Here is an 18,754-nt window from a genome sequence, read left to right as displayed (position 1 = left end):
GCCCATACAATGTGAATGAGACATTGTTTCTTTACTGCTTCTACTATTTTATTCTGCCAATTCACTGCCCCTTCATTTATGCCCCCTCCCTCTAGCATGTCAATTGATAGGGGATATGATAAGCACTGGCACATCAAAATTAGCATTAACAGTATTGAATGAGTGAGTGAATAAATGAATAAGTAAAACACTGAATTTTTGGTGATACTACTGTTCTTACCCTAATAATGTGCTTTCATTTTCCAGTTTTCTTCAATTAGAGAAGATTGATGTTATCATAGTTCTCAGTTGCTCTTTAATTGCCCCTCTAGTTATTCTATGATCTTCAAGAATAACAGTTATTTATTCCTGCCTTTTGATAAGCTAAGAGGCTCAAATACAAGGGTAAACTGAAAGTGTGAATGAGGAAAAAGGTTTCTTTTTTAATGTATTAGTTACTTTAAAAGAATCGCATATCTTTCTGCCTACTTCCATGGTCCTGCAACTAACATATTGGAAGAAGCAGCATAATATTACTGCATTTATGGAGACTTCAAAAGAGTTGACTTTCATTAACATCATAAGTGATCAGAAGCAATGATGATGTTAACAAAACAATAATGGTCAGATTATGAATCACATAAATCATCCCCCTTCCCAATGCACATCCACATCAGTGATCCTCTGATCACACCCTAAGAACTGTGTAAATGAGAAGGCATCTATCCTTTAGGTGTTAACCCATGTGTCACTTCCCTTGGGAGGGCTTCCCTGACTTCACAAAGTAAGGTGGACACTTCCTGCCATGGGCTCTCATAGCACCCTATGATAGGAGTCATCACATTTTATGATCATTGCTTGTTTCATTAACTATTTTTCCCACTAGATCATAAAGTCTATGAGGATAAACATCACATCAGTCTTGCTCACCATTTTATTCCCAGGGGCCAAGGAAATTCTAACAACATTATGAACAGTTGATAAATGAAGGGAAGAAAGAAAGAAGAAAAAGAGGAAGGAAAGAACTTTTCAAATATCCAGGAAGCCAACTCCAGTTTATTAAGTATTCAAAATGCAATCACATGGACAGGACTTTTGGAAATACTTCCCTTGTGACTGGGATTTCACCAACTCTTTTCTGTGCTTATTGAATTGCTGAAAATAATATCAAAAAGTGTTACTTCCTCTTCTGATTCCTCTAGGAGATGAAGACACAAATCATAGAGTCCAAATGACTTAAGCCAAAGTGGTTCTTCTTGGTTCTTACATCATTATTTTGGAGTCTGCCCAGCTTTCCACACTGTACCATCTGCACTGTGTCCTAAATATCTCACTTTCCCACCTGACTCTTCCCTCCATTGTTAGATGTTCACTGCCTTTCTTTGACTCATATCCCCATGTCCAGATGATTATCCTTAGTCTAACGGAAGGGAGACATCCAAAGGAGTGGGTTGTCCAAACATTGTCCAAACATATCTCTGTTTGGCTTCCAAAAGTATCATGCAGATTTTCATATAACCAGATAATTTGTTCACTGCTCAGAACACTGAGAATTCTTCTCTAAGTGGCAGTCCAAATTTGGAAACCACAGCTGTTTTTAGCAATTGAGTCATTGTGTTTCAGGTGCCAAAAATATCACCTATCATATTCTCCAGGGTTCAAGTAGGAGGGAAGAGAGAAAAAAAGAACAAGTAAAGGATAAAGGTACCATGAAGCTTCTTTAGTCACAGAAATTATTATTTAAAATAACTATTAGAACTGTAAGAATATCTGTAACAGTTATAAGAACTAGCATTCAACAGGAATTAACAGAACAGCTTCGTATGACCTTCTTAATCTCCCTAAGAGGGAGGAAACACAAGATTCTTAGCCTCTTAATCTTACAGAGAAAGAAAACAGACGAAAAACCCCAAACAAACAAACAAACAGGGAGATCAAGTAACCGGCCCAAGACCACACAGCTAAGTCTGTGTTCTAGCTCAGGTCATCAGGCTTGAAATTCTGTTCTCTATCTCCCATTTAAACAGCTTCAGCACAGATTTATCAAACTGCTTCTTCCTCAGTGGCCCGGTGGGTGGGGCCGGGATGGTCATTAAGACTTCTCATAACTTCTATTAATAGAGAAGAAACAAAGATTCCACTTCTAGCTTTTGGGTGGGGGTTTCAGGTATACAGACATTAAAAGCTTACCTGGCCCATCTCTGAGCTGGTTTGTGAGTTTTCAAGAAAAACATTGAGCCAGTCTGCCCAAGTTTTCACTTTGGGCTCCCATTCTCCAGACCTCCTCCCCAACTTCCCCACCCCAAGGATGTCAGAAACAATCAACATAATTTTTCACCAGTAAAAGCTTGGTGACCCTGCTTTGGTACCAGCTCCTGTCTCCCGAGGACAGGCACATTATGGAATGTGAGAGAGACTCTCATCCTGGAGGCTCTGACAACTGAGTCCAGGCTGCTGTGGCCAGTGGGAGGGTTACCTAAGGAGTCAAATCTCAGAGAATCTGTGACCCAGCAGTACTTCCCACAGATACCCATTTAAGGTATATCTGGCAAAAGCTTTGAAAAAGAGAATTGGGAAATTAAAACGTGTCAGGGGAATGATTTAAAGCTTGCAAATGAAACAGGGAGGATGGGACTGTGGCAGAAAGTATTTTGCAAAAATTACTGCAAAAATATTTCTGGTCCTATATGCTTTTCAAGAATTTTGCCACTTGCTTATCAAGAGGAATTTATTTCTTTTCTTCTCTGAACTTTGTGGATCTTGGCAACTCCTTCAAGGATGTGGCTGAAGTGATGTCCTGTGACCTCTGAGGTTGAGTTAGAAAAGGTCAGAGTTACCACCTGGCCCTCTCTCTCTATCTCTTTGAAATGTATTCAATTTATTTCTCTACAACCCTTGAATCTCCATTCTGTTGTTGGGATAACATAAAATTTTATCTTTACATTTTATATACATTTTCAAGGCAAAACTTGCTTACATAGCATGTAGCATGAGTTAATATTTATTTTAGTTATATATATATGTGTGTGTGTATGTGTGTGTGTGTGTGTGTGTGTGTGTATAAACAAACAGGGAGATCAAGTAACTAGATCAATCAATCAATAAAAGGAAATACACACACACACACACACATATTTTTCCATTTATTTATTTATTTATTTATTTATTTATTTTTGGCCCTCTCTCTTGAACATCTGAATTTAGAACCTTGGGAGGAAGACTAAGCTACACAGAGAATTCAAATGCAAGTTCTCTGGCTATCAGCCTTAGCTGAGGTACTAGCTGTTAGCTGGCATTACCTGCTAGATGAGTGGCCTGGCTGAGCTTTCTGGCCATTCTGATACAACCTTTGTCTCACCCCAGCCTTCAAGTCTTCCAGCTGAGGCTTCAGACATTGTGGAGTAGAGACAAACCATTCCTGTGCTGGGAATTCCTGGCCCATATAACCCATTGGCATAATAAATGTTTGTTTTATGCCACTAAGTTTTTAGTTAATTTGTTGCAAGCAAGAAGTAACTAGAACAGGAACCTTGGCTTGTGGGGATCTCTGGGCATGTTCCTTTTGTAATAGTCAAAATGTTACCTGGGCCTGCTGCTAAGCCCTCCCCTTCCAGGTGTCTTCTATAGGTCATATCTTTCAGGGGCTCCATTTTTTTAAAATTTTTTATTTGTTTTAATCAGTTACTTGCAATGGCACTGGGCTTTCCCACTTCAAGTTCATCAGACATGTTTTTAAAGGTCTGAATCTCAATTGTGCACAGGATTTAGCCTTTGTTTTCTTTGGTCTTGAGGGTTCTCAGCCTCTAGACAAAGCAAGCCCTAGATAAATCAGGAGGTAAGCTTAGTCACAATTTCGGGGTTTGAATGTTCTGTAACCATTAAGGAATATGCAGTGGTGAAGGGTGATGGAAAGTGGGGAGAAAGAGAAGAACCTAACTCCCAGCATCTCTGACTTACTTAGGACCTAAAGCCATACTTACCTAATAACACGAGCACAGTAAAACCTTCACTCTAGCACTGTGGTATCACTTCTTAACCACAACTCTTTGACTCAGAATTTTAAAAGCCAAGATAAAGGGAATTGACTATTTTGTATATTTTTGTACTCTAAACACTTAGAATAGTGCCTGAAACATGGTACATACCCAATAAACATTTGTTGAATTTAAAAAGGACAAATTAATGAATAAATGAAAGAAAATCTTTCCCTACTTCTAGAGAGCAATATACAATATTAGATTAGCACAGTGAGATAAGGAAGCTGCTATATTCAATAAGTTGACATTCTGTTACAGTAGGTAATATGTTTCATGTTGCTCAAAGTAAATATTAAAACTTAAAACTGAGTTCTTTGAGGGCAAAGGCCACATTTTATTCAATTCTGTATCCCTAGCATCTGCCACTTTGCCTGGCACTTGCTAAGTGTTTAGTACATATTTTCACTAATTGAATGTCAAACATAGACTGGTAGAAATATTTTAAATCATTTACTTCCTCTTGCCTAGTAAATGGCAGGAGGCAGTGACAAAAAAGGATGCTGGCCAATGTAAGTGGTCCCAGGAGGAGTTAGACTAGAAATCAGAAGTCCTGGGGTTCTCAGCCTCTAAAATTTCATGAAGATAAGAAGACTCAAGAGACTGTTTGTAAACTAAGTGTGATATTTATTGGTGTGAATAGGAAAACAAGGTACAGACTTCCACTTTAGCTTTCAAAAGTGATTGTCTATGATTGCTTCAAATAGAATTTTCTTTCAGAGCTAATTTTAGACATGAACTATTAATTCATTTATCCATTTATTTATTCATTCATTCCATCTTTACTGAGTTCTACCTGTTGAGATTTGTTTTATTTGCTCAAAAGACAGTGCAGCATTCATAGAATCTCCATTTCCTAAAAAATAAACTGACTGAGCAACAAAAGATATGCTATCTTATAGAGACTTGTGGAAATTACAGGCGTAAAATCCTCACAAGTCAGAATTAACTAATCCAATGTATCTCAAAATGTGACCCTAGAACAATATGCATGTAGAATTATTTGACCATTATTAAAGACAGATCTTTATGATCTCTATTTTTAGTATAGATGAGATATAGAGATCTCACATACAAATTCCTGAGAAGAAGAAAATAACATAGTAAACCTATTCTTCCCTTGCTAAACTCACAATTTAGAAACAAACTATTAAAATATGTATTATTAAAATAGAGAACTTTTTAAAACAATTTATAATTGCATTTAATTTTGAAAGAAGTATTAATTGGAGGGTGCAGAAAACTTTAATTTTTTTAACTTTGAAATATTTCCCATGTGGACAATTTATTTCTTAATTTTATTTTTGTTTTAATTAATTTTTAATAGTTGTACATATTTACTGTGTGCTGTGTGATATTTCAGTACATGTATAAAACCTGTACTGATCAAATTACAGTAATTAACATTTCTATTTTTTTATCATTGTTTTATGTTTGGATTTTTCAAGATCCTGTCTTCATAAAACATATAACAGATCGTTGTGTACTATGCTCACCCCACTGTACTGTAGAACACTAGAACTTATTCTTCTTATTTAACTGTGTTTTGGTACCTGTTATGCAGCTTCCCCTATTCCCCTTCTTCTCCACTTTTCCTAACCTCTAGTAGTTATCATTCTATACTTTTCTAGTTGAAGATAAACTTTTTAACTTTTACAAATAAGAGGGAACATGCAGCCCTTGTCTCTCTGGGTCTGGCATATTTCACTTAATGTCCTTTAGTTCCATCCACTTTGCCATACATGACAGGATTTCATTATTTTTTTATGGCTAAATGATATTCTGTTGTGTATGGAATGCTACAAAATTTCTCTATCTATTCATCTGTTGGTGGATAAATGGACATGAGGTTGATTTCCTATTTTGGCTACTGTCCATAGTGCTATAATAAATAGGAAGTGCAGGTAATTTTTTGATATACTGATCTCATTTCCTTTGGATATATACCCAGAATTGGGCTAGCTGGATCATAACGTAGCTGTATTTCTAGTTTTTGAGGAACCTCACATTCATGTTCAAAATGTCTATACTAGCAATGTGTAAAAATTCCCTTTTCTCCATATCCTTACCAACATTTGTTAAAAGAAAGAAGTTTTGAAACCTTGATGTAGCGTGTACAAACCCTTCTGAATTTGAAAAACAATAAACAGTAATCATCAACTGTGAGAGGGAGCTCTTGCCCCTAGATTGTACTCTTTTCTATACTGGTTCCCACAGTGCTGAAATATAGCTCAGACCCTGTTATCTTTTCCTTGCTTTATCCCCAAACTCACTCTTCTTCCCAGGATACTTTTACTCACTTTCTGAATTTTCCTAATCTGGTCAGAGAGTGTGTCTAACAGGCGAGTTTTCAGGAAGTCCATCACCTTGACCACCCGGCCATCAATGTAGCAACTGGAATAAAAATAAAATAAGAATCAGATAAAATCTTGAGCGGGGGTGTTATAAGTATACTTCTCTAGTCAGAAGTCTCTGTTGCTGAGGATGCTGAGGAAACAGCCCAGGCATCCACCTGGCTCTTATCCTAAAAGGTTTTGATCCGGAGTGCTTTTCAAGCCAATCATAGGCTTTTTATCCTCTCTATTTCCATTTTCATTTGTAGGCTATACTGTGATATTTTCCCCAATCTTTGTCATGTGAAAGTCCCTTGCTGGCTCTATGAGAACTGACAGGAATTCCATAATACAACTTGGATACAGGAAAAAGCTGCATTTTTTTCCTTTGGGAAAGTGACTTTCTACTCATCTCTTTTCTCATCCCTATCCCTACCTTAAAGTGATAAAATATGTGAAGACTTTCCAAAGAATACTCACACATATTGATGGGTTTTCAAACCTTTAAATAAAATAAACACCAAAGTAGCAATCTGACTCAGTGCAGCAAGGAGTGTCTCAAACATCTCCAGCTCGCTTCCCTGGCAAAATACCTTAGTCAACCTTCTCCCACTACCTCTGGGATGAATGAATGAGTGAATAAATGAACAAGCATACAAATAAATAAATAATACAAATTAAAGCCCAAGAGCCCCCTTCTGAAATAGTAAACAGTTGGTACCCATTGGGTTTTTATTAGCTAAAGTGAAACATCAAGTGCTGACATGATATTGTGAACAGTTGACCTATGCAGCTTTATGGGGGCCTCCTTTTTGAGTCTCTTTTTCTGAAAACTAAACTGAGACTGGCCCAGAATATGGTGACCTTCATTACCTCAAACCTTCCCTCATCCTCATCTTTGCAAAACTGAATTGAACTGAATTGAGTCAGTTTCTAAACACTTATGATTCCTGGGTGCCTTTTATGACCCACTAAGGTCTCCTTGGTTGATGACTAGTGATAGATTTTTTTTCACCTTTAATAGGAGATCCACTCATCAGTACATATTATAGAACTATGTGAAAATTGTTTTTAATGTTAAATTCCCAAACAACATGTGGTATATTGGAATGGTTAGATTTTTAAACCTTTTTTTTTTTTTCTAAAATAGGTGTTTGGGTAAGTCCCACTTACTGAGATCCCCTAGGCCTCCTTTACCACTTCAAGACATTTCCACAGTATTCAGTGTTTAAATCATTGGTAAGAAGACCTTACACAGTTACATAGTCTCTATGGGCCTTAGTTTTCTTCTTTTCTTCTTCCTCCTCCTCTTCTTTCTTAGCTTCTTCCTGTGTGTGTGTGTGTGTGTGTGTGTGTGTGTGTGTGTGTATGTGTGTGTGTGTGTGTGGGGGGGGTGTTGGGGAGTAAACCCAGAGCCTCACACATGTTAGGCAAACATTCTAACACTGAGCTATATCTGCAGCCCTTTTACATTTTTATTTTGAGATGGGGGTCTCAATAAGTTGTCATTCTTCTGCCTTAACCTCCCATAGATGAGATTATAGGTGTGCCAAATCATGCCCAACTCAGTTTTCTTATTTTTTAAAAAGGGTTAACACATCTATTTCTCTGGATCAATTGCAAATTAAGGATATAACAAGACTAAAATACCTGGCATACAATAGATACCCAAATGCTTTTAGTTCTTTTCTAATTTTTCTAGTTTTCAGCTCACAAATATGGGGTTATAAGGAATAGAGAACTGATTAATGAGATTATGTGTAAGTATAGAGTTTTAAAAAAGTGGAAATGCTGTCCTAAAGGGTACATATTTCTAAACTTTTTAATGGTTTCTTAGGGACTAAAACAAAACAATGATATGGTATTTCACCTCATCCATGGTAAGCTAAGATTCAGATTCAACACATATTTATTATATACAACGCACAGTGCCAGGCATGGCCATTTCCTTAAGATCTCTTACAACCTCTTCCTGTTAGTCTTCAATATTAGCACATTTGATTTTTTTTAAAGTTGAGATAGATGGTGTATTACATGAAAGCTAGGCATATTGTGACAATGTAAATTAATAATAGTTTCTGCAATACTAATTTAACACATGGTTGAAGACATGAATATTTGTTATCTATCATACAGTGAGTAGGCATATGCCAAACACTGTAATTATTCTTTTATTATTTAATGATACATATAATTTCCTCTTTTCCTTTTGTTAGTTCCCCAGTAAATAATATTAAGGGTCAAAATTCATAATTTTTAGCAGCAACACATATAGTTTAATATATATTGAGATAAAAAATGCCAGATGTAGCTTTTCAGTATGTGGGATTCCCTCACTAGTCCACCTATTACATGGCCTAATGTGCAGCTTCCTTCACTTTTTTTCCACCTTTCTTTTATCACTTTTCTCAAGTACACAGACTCTAGAATTAAAAAATCCTGGCTCAATCTTTTTGCCACTTACCCATGTGATACTGGATTTCCCTTTCTTTAAGAGGGGTTTAAAAAGAATCCAGACCTATATTATTTCCACAGGGTTACTTTACTGACCAAATAAGGAAAAATGCTGGCCACAGGGCCTGGCATATCAAAGATGAATAGCAAATAACTAAATCTCCTCTGTCAGGTTCCTTACCAATTAATGTAGCAGAAACTCAGAGAGGCAATGGGTGGGGTGTGCAGGGGAAGCCTCTCTCCAGAGAGGAGCATAATTATCCACTGTAGGATTTGAAGGAGAAAAGAACAGAGCAGGATTTCCAGCAGGTGGGAGGCAGAGGGAAGTCTATTGCCTGGTACTGTGTACTCAATAACTAATATTCGGTTTTTCTGGACCCAGAAAAAGTCCAATTCGTCCTTCATGTACACCTCAGAGAAGAGCACCAATAAAAACTTTGACTTGAGGTTTTAGAGCCTATTCTTGACCTAATTTTTAACCTACCAAGCTGAATTCAATGATTCTTAGTCAGTTTTGAGCTACTCCTGAATGCTGTGAATTAGATAGCAGCAGGAAAAGCTACAGGTATGGAAACCAGTGAACAAAGTTATGTTAATAATGCAAGCAAGTAGTGATCTGGGTCTCAATAAGAGATCACAAAAGAAGTAAAAGTGAGAGGCTATGAAGGAAGAACTCATTGCCTAGTGAGGGTGAGGGCAAGGAAAGGACTTGGGTATATGCTTATGTGGGCTAGTCAGTCTGGGGTACAGATTTTCAGAGGTGACAAATAGGATTCTGTTTGAGATACCAAAGATAATGCAGAATATCAAGTAGGACCCAAGTAGCTGCATTTTTGAGGAGTTACACAGAAAAGTTGAGACATGAAATGTTGACCTGGGGCTCTTCTCCAGCTTATATGTAATGCATAAACCATGGCTACAGAGGCACTCTCCAAGCAAATAAGGGAAGTTAACAGGGGTATCAGAGACCCTTTAAAATGCTTCTGAAGTATAGCCCAGGGGATTACTGTCACCCTTACCCAGTTAAGGATCCCTTCCCATCACAGCATCTTAAAAAAAAATCAAAAAAAATTTTTTAGTTGTAGTTGGACACATACCTTTATTTATTTATTTTTATGGGTGCTGAGGATGGAACCCAGGGCCTTGCACGTGCTAGGTGAGTGCTCTACTGCTGAGCCACAACCCCAGCCCCTCACAGCATCTTTTTTTATTATTATTGGTTGTTCAAAACATTACAAAGTTCTTGACATATCATATTTCAAACATTAGTTTCAAGTGAGTTATGAACTCCCATTTTTACCCCCAATACAGATTGCAGAATCACATTGGTTACACATACACATTTTTACATAATGCCATACTAGTAACTGTTGTATTCTGCTACCTTTCCTATCCTCTACTATCCCCCCCCATCTTCTCTTTCTATCCCATCTACTGTAATTCATTTCTCTCCTTGTTTTTTTTTTCCAATTCCCCTCACGAAAGCATCTTTTAAATAAACTTGATCTGAGTTCAATTCACATTTGGGTGTCAAAAGAAACCTCATATTATATTGATAAGATTCAGCAACTTTTCTTTACAACTTCGTACTTACATTTATATTGTATGGAAATAGGAACTTTGGTCACCAGAATTTGGTATTACTTTTAATAGAGGGGGTGATTTAAGCATTGAGTATGCATCTAATAAATTCCTAAGCCTCTTTCTTGACTCTTGAACAATTAGCTTTCTGAATTTATCCTTTGTAACGGTGAAGCTCCTAAGAAAACATTCAGTATGGGCAATCTGTGGCTATGAAAAAATTCCTTCCTGTTTCAGAGGTTTGGTTTTGATGGTGGCTCCCTGTAGTGAGGACCCAATATATCACTTATTTGGGCATGAAGGAGGTGAAGTAGTCTTTGGTGACCATTTGGTAACAGATTGTTAAAAAATATAATATTGGTGGTTTCTTTCTTTTCTTGTCTTTTTTTTTTTTTTTTTTTGGTGGGAGAGTACAGAGGATTGAACCCAGGTCCTAGTACATGCTAGAGAAATACTCTATCACAGAGCTAAATGCCTAGCTCCAATGATGGTGATTTCTAACAAAGTGTGTGTAAAAGGAAGTGAGCTAAATTACGACTGAACATCCAGTGATCTGGGACCAACTCTCTCTGCTTTTCTTTCTCATTGGGAAGATAAACATGATTTTCACCTTTATCTCACCAGTTTCCCCAAGAGTTAATTAACTAATTTAGTAATTGCTACAAAGGACTCTGAAAACCAAATAAATTAGAAGGAAAAAAATTGGGGGGAGGAAGAGGGAAACGAATGATCAATTAGAGGTGTTCTGACAACTTCCACATAAATCCTGACAGAATGGTTTTAGAATCACCTACACTGCTACTTTTAGGTATATCATGGTCCTCCTTCAAGTTTTCTTGGAACTTCAGCATCTCTTACAGTCACACCACTAGTGACTAAGCTGTTCAACTAAAAGCTGAAGCCAAGAAAGGCAGTGCTGTAATAACCTTTTTGGCAACTATTACAAATGCAATAAGGTTGAAACCTTCATGCATGATCAAATAATTTGTCTTGCTCATGACAGCAACCTTCATTTCTGTCTCCAGATTGGCAGGTTTTATCAAGCATACATCATGGAGGTGGCAAGGACAGCAGAGTATACAAAGTAAGTTTAACCACTTCCAATTTATTTACCAACTCTATTGTCCATCTGAGATTTAAATTTTATTCCTTGTATAATACACTTCATTTTGGGTTATTTGAAATAGTGCTCTTTATTTTTTATTACAAAAGAAATGAATGCTCATTGTACACCAGTTAGAAAATAAGCACAAAATTGAAATATAAAATGAAAAATCACCTATAAGCTGAAAACCTAGAGAGAACCACTGTCAAAATTTTCTATAAAACCTTCCAGAGCTTTCAAAGTTAATACACATAAAATTTCCTCTAATTAGCTATTTAAAAATCTATTCCAGATCCTATTTCAATTAGCATATAAACTTAAAACTGCCCCAAATGAGATATCCAAAACCATCTAGAGGGACACTGAAAGAAAGAAAGGTCAAAGCATCTTACTCTTATTTTAATTCTATTCTGGACACTTATGGATCCTCTACCAGGTTCAGGTCTTACCTTCTTTATGACTCTGTCAGCCAGGCTTTAATCCCAATGCCACCTCACCAACCCCCTGCTCTATCCCCTACATGCAAACTTCAGAATTGGGCTACAATTAGCCACTTATGCCCATTAGCCTCTTAAAACATTTAATGAGGGAAGTTTGTTGGCTCCAAGGGCAGCTGGTTTTGTTTACCTGGCCTTTTACTTTAAGAGGAAAAACCTTTGCCCCTTATTTTCTGACCCCTTCTTTTATTTCAGGTAATTACATTAGTGCTGGCTTCCCAATGCTTAGGAATTTCCGGACTTATTTTGCTGCCTTCTGCTTTCAAGGAGGAGCAGGGGCAGTCTGCTTAGAATTTTAACACCAAGCCTGCTGACTGGGCAGGTTATTCCATAAAAATCAGGGCTTTCCCCACTGAAGGGGGAGAAGCTTGGATAATCATTAGAACAACCCTGTTGACCTATAAAACCTATTCTGACACCTCCAAGTCCAACACTGGAGAAGGCTGATTTAAGTCTCTATAAAGCTTTATAAATTGCCCTTGCCCCTCCTCCAAAAGCATCACCCTGGGCTCCTGCTGAGCACATTCTTCATGGGCCAGCTGGCCATGGGGGCTTTCCTTCTTAGGCTACATTATTCTTCATTTTTTCTTCAATAGGTCAAACTTCCTACCTTGTATTGAGAACTATTTGGGCTGGAAATTTAAATAAAATGATGCAGTTACAAAGAAAGATCCTAGACAATATAGATGTGTTCTGTGACTTGCTTGAATCACTATGTGTAAATCCATGCAGGAGTCATACAGCAGGCTAGAATGTTGGAATTCAGGAATTTGAAAGAGTTTGTATTCTGGAAAAATGTTGTAGGCAAATGGTACAAGTAAAGGTCAGGGTTATGGGCAATCCCACATGCAAACAATGGGTACTCAAAACTGTACTTATGAAACAATGAGTGTCTATATGATTTAAGCCACAGGAGCCAAAGGGATGGCTCTGAAGCTCAAGTGTGGTGCTCAGGGCCCCACACCCAATCTTCTCTCTCTCAACTCCTTGTACACTTTGGATGCTGACCCTAAAGTCCAGATTGTTTCCCCTCACGTATCCAGGGTTGTGTCTGAAGAGAGGCTATGTCTTGGCAGAGGTTCAAACAGCTGGACCTTGATCCCAACAGTACTGAGGAGAGCTGTACAGGAAGTTGAGAACAGAACAGGGTGGGGAAGTCCTGTCATGGGAGTGGGCGCTGAGGAGGGCACCTCTGGGGTTTTTCAGTGTAGCAGCAGGTAATGGCACCAGAGTTGCAGACAGGAGCAGATCATATGTTTTGGGTCTAAAACACAATTTGTGGGGTCCTTTTTAAGAAGAGATAAGATGTACAGAATACAAACTTAGGCTTAAAAGTAAATATTTACATAGAATGACAAAATAAATCAACAAACTCCCTGAAACTTAAAGAATCAAATCTCTTCTTTCTGGGAGCCCTTTAGGTAACTTACCAGAAATATGTACATAGAAATGCTTCCTGATAGCAATCTCTCCCCCCACCTTAGAATAGTCTATAATTCTTAGCAACTGCCAGCACTCAGGAATCAAAGCAAGAGAGGGGCCTGAAGCTTATTTCATTAACATTCTGGTAAATTTAACTGTGGGGTATTAATAATAGGAATAACAGGGTTCTAAGTTGCCAGAATCCAACCATCTATGTGTAGTACTTTTTTATAAATTCAGTGTTTGTAAATCGGTATTGTTTATACAGTTACCACCCACATCCTTTCCCTGACCTCTTTTCATATAATTGTCATTGTTTGTGGCAGAATAGCACAATTTAGCTATAATTAAATTGGTGCAATACTAACTAGAAGAACTTGGAGAGAGGAACATTTAATGTATCAAGTTTCTTTTAATTTGCTAGCTATTTTACATATAGTGTCATTTAATCCTCATGAATACTTAGAAACTCTGGCTCATAGAGATTCAGTAACCAGTAGGTAACCAGAGATAAGGTTGATGCTAAGTAACAAATACCCTAAATCCCTCCCTGCACTCTGAGCTGCCAATTGTCTGAGCACATCTAAGCATTGTGCTTACTCTGTCCTAAAATCAAGTATAATTGCTTTTCAACTGCCTTTAGTCTTGCCTATTTCAACCATCTTGACCCATAAACAATATTGGACTAAATTCAAATTTCTCAAGAAAGCAGAACAATTGCAACACAATAAAAGCAAAACCAAAACAATGACAGAATAAAAATGTGGGAAACTTAAGTAAAGGCATGGAGGCAATGTATCTCTACTTTTTTTTTCCCCCAACAAATATAGTTCAATGTATTTTAGTTATTGTTATGTGAAGAAAAGGGGGCTCTGTGGTCAAGTAAGTTTAGAAAATTCTGGGTTAAAACCAAATTAAGAAGTACTTTCTGTCCAGTCATGACAGAATAGCTGGTATTGGAATTACCATCTGGCACAAACAACCAGAAACCTAAGACAAAAATGTGTATATAAACTGTTGGTAAGAATTATACAGCAACCAACTCGGGCTGGGATTTTGAGTTGGGGAAGCACATGAGGTGCTTCTAATTTCATCTGGGTTTGCTCCCTTGACTAGGTTGGAGATAGTTTACTGACTATCAATGATTTGTGCTTCCTTTCCATGGTGTAGAGCTATTGCTAAAAAGAAGCTTCCTGGTCTGAACCTGTATTTTTCTGCCCCTCTCACAGGCCAAAGTAATGTGAAAAGAAGTCATGTGTCCCTTCAGGGCCCAAGTTAGCTGGAGATGTGTGACATTCTCAGCAGAGATAAAGAAGCTATCTCTTCCTTAATAGTATTTCCCTGTTTTGCCTGATGAATGGAAAAGTCTGAGGAGAAGCCACAAGATGGAGACTTATTTGTGAAAGCAATTCCTGTTATATTAAGTACTACATAAGTATTCATTACAGCAAAATTCCATTACACTGTTTTGCCAAGAGTTTATAATAAAGAGGTTTTACTTTGAGAGGATATGGTTATTGGTATGAAAATTAAAAAAGTTAACCTGGAGAACTCACTTCTAATTCTTGTTCAAACTGAATGAGTGTCTGTCAGAGATTAGCTGAATAATAACAATATTCATTCCAATACCACACAAGAACAATTAACTGAGGGGAAAGATCATTCTTATTCTACAAAGAGACAAACTGAGCCTTGGTAAAAACACACTGACCAGGTGATTACCAATGACCAAAGAGGACATGAGATCCAGAATGTTGGAAGGGAGGTCAATTGATAAAGGTCACATACCAGTACAGATTTTTGACTCTACATCTAGTAGTCTCTACTAGGCTTCTAGATACCTCAGTTTTTACTCTCAGGACATCTCCTGTTTGAGGTAGATTTATGGAGACATTGTGCTTGTTTCAGTTTCTCAGTGAGGACATAAATCACATGTGCTAACCTGCATGCATCATATATGCAGGAAAACCAGAGGTTCATTCTGCATTCTGATGCTTATATCTAGACACTCAGTATTCATAAAGGCACAACCCGCCCCCCTTTTCTAGCTATACTCACCAACACCCTGCATATATTAGTTCCTGCACATAACTTTTTCCTCCAGAAAACTCAAGGTTATACGCTTTACCTTATTGATGGATGTTCATTATGTAGAATATTGAATCAAAAGAAAATCTTATATAAATATTATTTCATTACAATTTCCACTTCTCTGCTTTTAAAGAAAACCTAGCTCTCACTATATGAAACCTTTTAAGGAACAATTTGTTATGAATATATGTGTATATCACACATGCATGTGCTTATACACGTGCTAAGAGAGAGGGGGACTGAAAGAGTGAGAGATTCATTTACCAGTTAGGTTTCAAGACTAGGATAAATATAAAGTTGGGTTTTGTGTTGTATGGAATGTGAATTGACCTGGAATGTGAATGGACCTCCAAAGAAACCATTTCTGGTAGGATAGCTAGAATTTTATATTTCAGAATTTGTAATTTTGTGTTAATTTGAGAATCATTAATATTCTAAAATAAATTACATTTTCCATTAGATTAATTGCTGTACTCTTTTAACTTTTGATTTTAAATAGAATAACTTCATGATCCTGTAACAAAAATATATACGCATTTTGAAACTTTACCATATAACAAAAAATACAAAGTTTAATAATCACACCAATATGCTTTTACCAACACTTAGTAAAATCATGACAGACATCTGTTTGTATAAATACATATAGCTATATATACACACTTTTGTATGTACAATGAAAAGATATAAATAATTTTAGAACAATGTTATGATACCATAGATGCTGTTTTCACAATAAAATGTAACAGTATTTGAAAGTAAGAAAAGAAGTAGTTTCAAAAATAATTAATGAATATCAGATATTAGTTCCTGAAAGCATTTTTTTTAGTGAAAAAATTTAAAGGATGGAGTCACTAGCTTTTGGTTAATTATATTCAACTTCAGACTATATATTCCAACTGCCTGTTGTGAAAGATAATGGTATTATTTCCCTTTCTCTACACATTGGCAACCCACCAGTGGGTGTTAAAATTTTTACTTCAGCCATCAAACATAATTTAGAAAACTCAAGAGAAGTAGTCCTGAGGTTGTGGCTCAGCGGTAGAGCCCTCCCCTAGCACCTGCGAGACCCTGGGTTCAGTCCTCAGCACCACATAAGAATATATGAATAAAATAAAGATATTGTGTCCAACTACAACTAAAACATAAATATTTTTTTTAAAAAGAGAAGTAGTCCATTGTGTCAATTCATCTTTTACCTTTCTGTTTTTCTTTCTTTCCATCTGATGTTCCAGGTTTCCTTATTTTGCCATTTCCTTTCTTTTTAAAAAACTTACTTTAGTCATTCTTCTGCTAACAAGTTCCTTTAGTTTTTCTTCATCTGAAAAGTTATGATTTCTTCATCCTTACTGAAGGATATTTTCACTGGATATAGGATTCTAGATCAACAATTCTTTTCCTTTGTCATTTAAGAGATGTCCGGTCATTTCCTTCTAGCCCATAGTTTCTTACAGAAAAGCCTGATTTTGTTTGAGTTGATTTTCATCATTATTATTATTATAATTATTATTATCATTACTATTATTATTATTTTTTTGCCTATAGAGATAGTGACATTTTCCCTCTCTGTGCCCACTTGTATCTGCTTGGTAGAGTCCTTGATTTTGCCTCAATGTCTGGGGCTGTGTGAGCTTGCTCTGAGGTTTGGAATACTGTGATTTTCTTCCTGGTTTCCCTGGTAGCACCCCTCTTGTTGTTTGTCTATAAGTTTTGAGAGCAGGCATCCTTTAATTGTTTTTGTTGTCAGAGAGAGAGAGCCTTTCATGATTTTTCCTTATTTTTAGTTTTCACAAGTTTGATGTGCATTGGTTTGGATTTCTTTGAATTTATCTGTTTTGGGTTTGCTCAACTACTTGAATTTATAGGTTTATATTGTTTGCCAAATTTGGAAGTTTTCAGCCATTATTTCCTGGAGGAGTACTTCTTTCAGTCTTACCCTATTTCTCCTCCTGTTCTGAGACCCCTATGATATAAATATTAGCTCCTTTAGTCCTACATATCCCTGAGTCTGTTTATGGTTTCCCTCAGTCTAAATTCTCTTTGTTGTTCAGATGAATGATTTCTGTTATTTGATCTTCAAGTTCACTGATTTCTTTGCACTATCTCTTCCAATCTGCTGTTGAAGCCATCCACCAAGTTTTCTATTTCAGTTTTTGTGTTTTTCAGTAGTAAAAATTTAAATTTCCATTTGGTTCTTTATATCTGTTATTTCTTTTTTTTTTTTAAAGAGAGAAGGAGAGAGAGAGAGAGAGAGAGAGAGAGAGAGAGAGAGAGAGAGACAGAGAGAGACAGAGAGAGAGAGAGAATTTTAATATTCTATTTCTTAGTTTTTCAGCAGATACAACTTCTTTGTTTGTATGTGGTGCTGAGGATCAAACCCGGGCCGCACACATGCTAGACGCCGCGCTACCGCTTGAGCCACATCCCCAGCCCCATATCTGTTATTTTTTTGTTGAGACTTCCTACTTCTTTGCAGAGTCTTCCTATTTTTTAATTTGTTTTATAAGTATCTGTAGTTGCCATTAAAATATTTTTATGATGACTGTTTTGAAATCTTCAGGTAACCTGAACATATTTCTTATCTCAATATTGGCATATATTGATTGTCTTTTCTCACATCAGTTTATATTTTTCTGGTTCTTAGTATGACAAATGATTTCTAGATAACACCTGGACATTTCAGGTATTATGCTATGAGTCTGAAGATCTTGTGACATCTTCTGTTTCAGCTGGCCTCCTCTGACACCACTCTGGCAGGTCAAGAAGAGAGACTGCCTCCAGGTTCCCAACTTGGCCTCCACTGACACTCAGGGTTCTGGAAACCTCATTACTGGTAGACGGGCATGAGAGTTGCAGCTTCCTACTAGGCCCTCACTGTCTTGTTACTGCTCCCCACCTGCCTTCCACTGTCACAGGAAGAGGCTAGGGAACGACCTCATTCCCACTGTGATAATGAGAATCCTGGTTTTCTATTAGGCCTCTTCTGACATTGTCCTAGGTTGGGGTGGGGAAGAAGACACCTCATTACCATCAGCTGGGAGTAGAAGTCCAGGTTCCCCACTTGGACCCCTCTGACACCTGAGTGGGGAGTGTAGGGAGTTATTCTATGTTTCTGTTTGACAGGAATAAAAGTCTCAGTCCTCCTCATTTGGCCCACACTGAAGTGGCTTATTGTGTTGTGAGGGTAGAAATCTTTGCTGATGGGGGTTAGGATTGGAGTGGGATCACAGTTTTCTGTAGTATTTGACTAGAATAGTA

General features: G+C 37.1%; 1 protein-coding gene across 1 annotated transcript in view; it reads right to left on the bottom strand.

The window, feature by feature from the left end:
* Hpse2 (heparanase 2 (inactive)) overlaps positions 1-18,754 on the bottom strand; it is a 629,942-nt gene that overhangs the window by 141,325 nt on the left and 469,863 nt on the right. Inside the window, exon 7 of the mRNA XM_005335241.4 lies at positions 6,314-6,407. Coding sequence (XP_005335298.1) covers positions 6,314-6,407 — 94 coding nt within the window. The remainder of the gene's footprint in view (positions 1-6,313; positions 6,408-18,754) is intronic.

This window comes from Ictidomys tridecemlineatus, chromosome 1 (assembly GCF_052094955.1).
Source record: "Ictidomys tridecemlineatus isolate mIctTri1 chromosome 1, mIctTri1.hap1, whole genome shotgun sequence".
NCBI classification, from domain to species: Eukaryota; Metazoa; Chordata; class Mammalia; order Rodentia; family Sciuridae; genus Ictidomys; species Ictidomys tridecemlineatus.
The sequence above is the reverse complement of the archived record's forward strand: the minus strand, read 5'-3'. Positions and strand labels throughout refer to the sequence as shown.